This window comes from Salmo salar, chromosome ssa20 (assembly GCF_905237065.1).
Source record: "Salmo salar chromosome ssa20, Ssal_v3.1, whole genome shotgun sequence".
Taxonomy (NCBI): domain Eukaryota; kingdom Metazoa; phylum Chordata; class Actinopteri; order Salmoniformes; family Salmonidae; genus Salmo; species Salmo salar.
In genome coordinates this window covers 68,810,467-68,819,074 of record NC_059461.1, presented here as the reverse complement: position 1 = coordinate 68,819,074, position 8,608 = coordinate 68,810,467, and the positions used below count along the sequence as shown (strand labels likewise).

Genomic DNA, 8,608 nt, shown 5'->3' with positions numbered 1-8,608 from the left:
CCTCTGTGATTGCCAACAAGGGTTTTGCCACCAAGTACTAAGTCATGTTTTTCAGAGGGGTCAAATAATTATTTCCCTCATTAAAATGCAAATCATTTTATAACATTTTTGACATGCGTTTTTCTGAATTTTTTTGTTGTTATTCTGTCTCTCACTGTTTAAATAAACCTACCATTAAAATTATAGACTGATCATTTCTTTGTCCGTGGGCAAACGTACAAAATCAGCAGGGGATCAAATACTTTTTTCCCTCACTGTATGTGTTTACATTATCCTCACTGCTCTATGGGGCAAACACACTGATTCAAACCCAGATCTGATTCTGTGGAATACTAGTCCCATGTTAGGAAGGAAGCCAGGACGGAAAGCAGCACTTTTGTTTGTGGACGTCTGTGTTATCCACGGCAAGTGCAGCCAAAGCTGGTCCTCGTTTAATTCTAATTGGAGGAGCTGCCTTTCTGCCTGCCTCCCCTCCCATGGAAGTCCCAGTTCCCAGAGATTTGAGCGAGCTGATACTCCCAGCCGGACCTGCTCCAGCACAGGCTCCGACACAGGCACTGAGACAGCCAGGAAGGCAGAGAGAAAGAGACAGAGGAGAAAGAGAGTGGGAGCTGGAGGGAGGAGTCTTATTGTGGAGGCTTACTAGGCGCCTCTACTGGGTGAGTGATTGGGCGAGAGAGTGAGAGAGAGAGAGAGAGAGAGAGCGTGAGAGAGAGGGAGAGAGGGGAGGGGTACGAGTTGAGACACTGGAACGGCAGTGAGACCGAGCGAGTGTAAGAGCGAGAGAACGCGAGAGAGCTCACACTGAGAGAGTCTACACATCAACAGGAGAGCAAAGCAAAGCTGACCACTGGCAACTCTGAAGAGTGACAGAGAGAAGGAGAGAGAGAAGAAGAAAAGGAGGAGAAGAAGAGAGGAAAAAAGGAAAGAAGAGTTAAAGCTATATCCCTGGCACAAGGGAGATCATTGAGGGACTGTAGCACTCATCCAGAAGTGCACAGAGGAGCACTGTTGTGTGTGTGTGCCAACATCAATTTCACACACTCGTCCACTGTGTTTCAGAGGTTCACCCTCTCCCTCTCCAGTCATGATCCCCTGGGTCGTTGTGTTCCTGTGGATCTCCGGACATGGTAAGTCAACTGGCTATGATCCACTAATCCACTGCATTTGTCTAGTATCTTTCTGTTATTATCTGTGTTAGTTGGTGACTGCATGTGAATCTTGAGCATTTTATCTGAAGTAGTCTTTGGTGTAAGCTGTCAGACCTGATGCTGTCAGATTTATTTCATTTTGCTTCAATGATATGTCACTGTGCTATATGGGGAGGAAACTGGTGGATAATAACGGAATACTTGTTAGCTGTTAACATTTGTAGCCGGTGCTCTCCTATCTCAGGAGTTCATCATGGCTTGTGCCTATTCAGACTGAATAACCTCATCAGACAAGCTCCTCTGAGTGCTCACATCCCAGCTTGGCGAAGCGTTCGCTCCCCGCGACTCACAATATTTTGAACCTGTGACCATGTCTTTGCTGGGGATGTGCCGGGGGTTGGTCAAGACCACAGAGGACCACAGAGAACATAGAGCACTCTGAACAACACAATCCCCTTGGACTAAATATGCAGGTGATTTCATTCTTAGACAGTGTATTAAAAATGAAGATGGATGGATTGGTTGTTTCCCCTACTTGCCAGCAGGTGGTTGTCTTTGGAAAACAATGTAACTCTCGCTGTCAGTAACCTGTGAGAATTCTGTGAACTTCACTATGTCGGGTGGGTGAGATGTGGCTGGACTGAGGGCAGGTAGAGAGTAGAGGCAGTGTGTTTACTCCTCTGTGGTCACTAAGAGTAAGGAGAGTGGTGTCAGTGGAGGCTCCTCAGGGGAAGAAGGGGAGGACCATACTCCTCAGTGAATTTCATAAAAATACAAATAGTCAAACATTCAAAAAGTTATCCTTTTTAGATAAAACTCTACTAAATATATTCACATGTCACTGAATAATTGATTAAAACAATGTTATGCAATGAAGGTCTACAGTAGCTTCACCAGCACTCTGTAGGGTAGCACCATGGTGTAGCTGGAGGACAGCTAGCTTTTGTCCTCCTCTGGGTACATTGACTTCAGTACAAAACCTAGGAGGCTCATGGTTCTCAGTCCCTTCTATAAACTTACACAGTAATTATGACAACTTCCAGAGGACGTTCTCCAACCTATCATAGCTCTTGCAGCATGAAGTGACATGTTGTCCACCCAATCAAAATATCAGAGAATGAATCTAGTACTGAAAGCATAAGCTACAGCTAGCACTGCAGTGCATAAAATGTGGTGAGTAGTTGACTTAAATACAGTAGTTGAACAGTTTTGAACAAATTTATTTATTTTCAAAATAGGGAGAAGTGCGCGAGAGAGAGATAGCTATATTTGGTTGTACATTTTTGAACTTTCACGTTCACTTAGCTAGAGAATGCAGCTAGATAGTTTAGCCTACTTGAACATCTGGCTCAAACAGAGAGGGATGCTATGTTAGCTAGCTGGCTATGGTTATCCAACACTGGAACTCTTCCAAGTCAAGGTAAGCTTTTGGTTTTTTAAATGTATTGCCACTGGGGCCCACCGGTGTAACTGCTAAACTGCTTTCTGGCTTTACTGCATGATTGTAGCTAGCGGGTTTACTAACGTGTTAGTTCTAGTAACTGACTATGAGTGACAACGATGTAGGCTGTGAGTAGCAGTTATAGCGGTCATGATATGAAGGTTTGGCTTGGAAAGTTTTTTTTGCCTGGTCACAGACAGCTGATGTGTTTTGCGCTGAAGTCCACAAGCGAAGGAAAAATGTGAGAGGAGGAGAGCGTGTAGATAGTTGCGAGAAGGAAGTATATATACAACAAGCAAATTGATCACGCTGTGTTCATGTGGCTGCTATGAAAGTGAACTGTGTGTGATTATTCTGACGATTCAGAATTTCTTTTTTTCGATTCAGACGTTTCTGAAATGGAAGCAAACAGAATGAAGCGGGTATAAAAATACCTGAATTTGTTCAATAGAAAATCACATTTGCAACTGTTTCTCCCTAGATGAGCTAGATGCAGGCGAGAGTGTGCTAGGCGGTATTGAATGTGTCACTGTCTGTCACCTTGATTACTCAAAATTATCTACGTAGGTAAACTTTCATTCATAGGCTAGGTTGTAGCAACCTCATGATGGGTTCAGGGAAAACTTCAGTATCATCTAGTAACCTAAACCTATCGATGTTACATTGAATTGGGTGAATGGAATATGAATGACTGTCATCCAACATGCTGTAATAGAAATAAGGCCATGCACATAAAAACATTTAATAATCCTCCCTCTTCTTAAACGGCACCAACCGCCACTGGTGTGTTAGCTCCTACATGGTCATGGTAACTGACCCACAAAGGGAGCAGGAGCTCATCCCAGAGTGTGTCAGGGTCAGCGGAGCTGTCACAGCTTATTTTCAAAGTTTGACCCCTCACGCTGGGCAGCCATCTAAGCAGGGTTCTGTCCCTCAGCTCTCTCAATGTGTGTGTGTGTGTGTGTGTGTGTGTGTGTGTGTGTGTGTGTGTGTGTGTGTGTGTGTGTGTGTGTGTGTGTGTGTGTGTGTGTGTGTGTGTGTGTGTGTGTGTGTGTGTGCGTGTCAGATATAGAGAGAGGCATAACCTTTTGTTCAAAATCAACGGGAGAAAGAGGAAACCAAGTCTTTCTAGTTTGTGTCACATTGAACTGAATCTGACAGCTTTGAGATTGAAACATTTTCAGCGGAGGTCGTTATCAACGCTTCATTTGTTTTCCAGAATTGTATTTCCCCTTTTTCTCTAGACCACACAGAGAGAAATCAAGTAAATAATTCAAATGATAGAAAAGGTCAAGCTTGTTATCGCTTTCAAAAACATTATATTGTGCCCTTTTCAATGTCTAGAAATTATGTATGCGTATGTTCAAGTGGCAAAAAATTTGTTCAGATGCATTTACACAACCCACTAATTTGACGTTGACTATGGTACTAAAGCTGTTAATATTTCTCTCAGCACTGCTGGTTCAGGAGCTGTACATCACGTCTGAGGAGGTTGTCTGTTGTTGTATCTGTTTTTATGCTTGTGTAAGTGTATCCTGGGATGTTGACACTAACATACTGGTGTCTTGTGAAGTAGTTTGAAAGGACGTAGTAGCTATAGAGACTGTATTCCACAGTTATTGGTTATTTCTTCATGACCAGATGTTTTTTTTCTGAGATCATTGTACTCTGGAAATAAGTTTAAATTGGACACGTTTAGACTGTAACATTAGGTGTCTGCCTCAAAATGTGTGTCCTTCACTGCATGTGCAACATGACTGCCTCAAGCTATTTTTTCTCCTTTAAGCTAAGAAGCTGAGAATATACAAACTACCTGATGATGATAGCCTACCTACTGAAATACCATATAGACAGATTGTACATTCCAATCACATCGTTGCATAGATCTCCATACATCAGCTCTGTGTGCCCAGTTATTTTACCGGCATGATATTTTATTTCCCTCATTACAGGTGATGCTTTCAGTTCTGGGAAAAACAACTAAAAACCAACCAGCACATTTCTCAGATAATACAGACAGGAGCAAGATTGCTCTGCAATTCAGCTGTTTGTTATTACCATAATATAAAATAATATGAGCCCTGGCAGGTAAACAGGAGATAACAACCTGCTTCTCCTTGCCTTTTGCCAATCTCTGGTAGAGAACACGTCACCCTGCTGCTAATTCTAGTTTTACAAATAGTTACTCGGTTTATGTCGCCAGCTACTGTCAGCAGAAAACATGACAAAACTTTCTATTTTATGAAAAAGGGACGGAGGGAATTGTGAGGCCGAGACTAGAGAGCCATCCTCTAGTGAGACCGAGAGAGAGAGAGAGAGAGAGAGAGAGAGAGAGAGAGAGAGAGAGAGAGAGAGAGAGAGAGAGAGAGTGGTTCTGAGTTGTGCTGATCTCAATCCTGCCTGTACTATTTGTAAGTCACCTTTTCTTCCCCCACTCCATGGCACTCGCCTGGTCCGCAACTGACGAAGTGAGCCAGGAGGACACGATGTGAGCCAGGAGGATCCTGAAAGAATGTCCCCAAAGAAGGCAGTCACCGCAGGCAAAACCTATCCCAAGACGTAGTCTGTCTCTCTCATTCCCTCTCTCTTTCTCTCTCTTCCCCTCTATCTCTGGTTCTCTTGCGGGGTACAGTGTGATTGAACACCATCTCTGCTGTCAGGAAATGGTGCTGGAATTTCTGAGTACAGAAAGTCCCTGTGGAGGGAGCCTATTTAAGAATAGAGTCTTGTACTGGATGTGACTGTCCCTGTGGCAGACTGGAACCGAAAAACCACACAGAGGTATATGGAGTGACTCTCTCTTTCTCAAACTAGACCCAGATTGCTGGCCTCCTTATTAAATCCATCAGCAAACTGTCCAGTGGTTCCTTGGATGGGACTTATAGGCAACACGTCTAATCATTCTGCTGGCCTCGGGTTTGCACACTGGGGGCAGTGCAGCATAGCAATGGACTCCATTTCTCTCTCTCTCCTTCTCCCTCTCCGTCTTCTGGCTTCCTCCCTCCTTCCCAGCTCACAAGCACACTCCTAGACCTCCTAGTGCTAACTCACCACCCCGCCATGACACTAAGCTGTTTCTTAACCCTGGAAAGAAGGTCTTAGCACACCACAAGCCTCTATTTCATTTGCTGCTGTCTGTTAACGGTCTGCCTATTCTGAACCTAAACCCGCTTTTCACGGAACACAAGCTTTGATACCAAATTCCTAATAGCTTCATAATTAAATGTCAACACAATGTCATGTTTGGTTTTTGAGATTTTGGAATAAATCTCTTTGCTTCTTTGAAAGAGAAAAAACCCTCCATCACATTTCACAATACAAATCATCCCAAAATGACATTGGCCAATTTTGTCTCCATTTTATTGCATCATTCTGCATTCTAAGTAGTTATTTGTAAGCAATGCATGTGTTAAACCCCTTGTAAATGCATGGATTATGACACAATAATCCAATTGTAATTAATAGATTTTGCTATTTCAACCACAAGCTAAAACAAATTAATTTATATTTTTTCCATATGCTTTCAAGCTCCCTCCTTTGCTCATCATATAGACTTTCTCACACAACTCCTGCTGTGGTCTACCGTCCTGTTGTCTGTGGTCAAACATGGTGGCTAAGAAGATATACCATGTGTCCTTCCTATATCTTAACTCTTCACTCGCTCTTCATTGACGGCACGTGCTGTAAGGACATTAACCTTTGCCAGGTCACGTCTCCACAGGAGATTGATATTGATGTCCTCCATTGGGGTGTGACGTTGTAAGCCAACCTTTGTTTCCTTGTTTGTGCTTTGTGTACCATCGAGGCTAGCGTCATAAGTCACCTCAGTCGCCCATGACCCCTGCTGATTTCTGTGTCATGCTAGATTAAGCCTAATCCGATTCAGCCTGACGTTTCCCAAAGGATATTTCTGGTAGTAAACATATGAATAAATAATCAGAAGCTGTCTCTAGAAAGCTTTGGCTCTTGGTCCCAGTGGTTAGCAATGGATAGGCCTTCAAAGGGGTCATTTGACAAAATGTTATTTTCAAGAATATTAGATAAGGCTATGGGTTTATGCTGGGTCAATAGACATTTTTTAGTAGGTTTTTGCCTTCAGAGTAAATGGCATTGTTTTTGTTTTTGTACATTCATTGATGATTGATAATAGGTTATGGCTTTTGTTACAATTTGATTAGAGTAATTAGATCATTGAGTTACCGTTTAATTAAAGCTATTGCATTTTAATCAGCTGTTGTCTTTGTAGTTAATTGTAGTGCATCATGTATCTTTATGCTTGCATCATGGGCCATTAGCAGACGCAAAACAAGTATACCGTAAGTAAGAGATCAATTCGGAGACATGCAATATCCTCTATTCTCTTCATATTTTTTTATTACCTTTATTTAACTAGGCAAGTCAGTTAAGAACAAATTCTTATTTTCAATGACAGCCTCAGAACAGTGGGTTAACTGCCTTGTTCAGGAGCAGAACGACAGATTTTTACCTTGTCAGCTCGGGGATTCGATCTTTCAACCTTGACGGTTACTAGTCCAACGCTCTAACCACTAGACTACCTCCCGCCTAGTGTATCTGACTGCTTCATCCGATTAAATGGACGGAATCTCTTCAAGTCGGATTCCGGTCAGGGAGGAAAGGAAAATGATTAGTTTGGAAACTATTCTTACAAACCAGGCAATGATCCGCTTCCTCTTAAGCAGTGTTTACTGGAGTTCATTACAGTTCACCAATGGCATCACTGTTCTTAAGTATACTCCAAAGACCACCTACCTACCATTCAGAATGACATACTCCAATATGCACTCCAACCCCCAGCCCCACCTTCTCTCCCTCTCTGAGACTTTGCTCTTGGATCTCATTCCTAGGGGATAAATTTATCCAGATTGGAGCACTCTTGGCAAAAGGGCATTATCCCGGATTACGTGTCTGCTGGGCGTAATGTTAAGTAATTCAACCAGATGCTGTTGTGATCATGAGGTCACCTGTGGAGTGAGGGTTAGCACCAACCTGCACTCCTCCGTCCCACCCTCTCCCCTATTCCCCCTCTTTCCTTGAAGACATGGGGCAGCACCCTACTTGTCCTGTCTGCCTTTCATAATGAGTGTTAGGATACAGGGTGATGGCTGAAGGGGGAAGATGGGCACACTGGGAGGCAGCTGCCTTCTCTGAGCACAGTCGGGATTTTTTTTTACAGATTAAAGAGTGGATTAATGGGTTCTAAATTGCAGCCTAATGCACAGGAAACAACAGGCGATGTTATTCCCTCTCAGTGGGAGCCGAATGCAGCGGCTTGGCAGGGGAGGTCAACAGAGCCGGGGTAAGGCGGGTCGTAGACCACGCTTCTGTTCCGGCAGTGTCTTTGTGACACAGCTGGTCAAAAGTGCCTACCAGTGCCTACCTCCTTGTTCCTGTGCAGGGGGTTGCCGGGCGGAGAAAAGGGGTAGGAAGGAGGTAGTAGAGTGGAAGTAATGCTATGACTTTGAGTGTAGCTTGGTCATCAGTTGTTAATCAGGATCTGACCCTTTTTTAAATGTTTGACCTAAAATGACATGTAGGTGAAAATAACACATTAGATCTGGTAAAAGATAATACAAACAAAAAAACATGCGTTTTCTATTTTTTTTCTCCATCATATTTGAAATGCAAGAGAAAGCCCATAATATAATATTGCAGTTTAGGCACTATTTGGATTTTGGCCACTAGATGGCAGCAGTGTGTGTGCAAAGTTTCAGATTGATCCAGTGAAGCATTGCAATACTGGACAATATTTTGTATCAAGTCTGCCCAAATGTGCCGAATTGGTCAGTTGATGCATTTTCAAGTACATAACAATAGAGAACATACAAAAATTATATGGTAATACAAAATGTAAGTTTACACACTCCCAGGAATATTGTACCTGATGGTTCATTAGCTTATACACTAACTTTCACACATCTAGATGGCCGGGCGGGGTAGGTGGGGAGCCAGAGACAGCAGGGGTTCAAACTGTAGAACCCAGTTCCTACATCTGAAT

General features: G+C 43.1%; 1 protein-coding gene across 4 annotated transcripts in view; it reads left to right on the top strand.

The window, feature by feature from the left end:
- Positions 1-612: 612 nt before the first annotated feature.
- Positions 613-8,608, top strand: part of LOC106581099 (kin of IRRE-like protein 3) — a 311,742-nt gene continuing 303,746 nt past the window's right edge. For all 4 annotated transcript variants that reach the window (XM_014162832.2, XM_045703859.1, XM_045703858.1 and 1 more), the window contains exon 1: positions 613-1,130. In XM_014162832.2, coding sequence (XP_014018307.1) covers positions 1,088-1,130 — 43 coding nt within the window. In that variant the 5' untranslated portion in view covers positions 613-1,087. The remainder of the gene's footprint in view (positions 1,131-8,608) is intronic.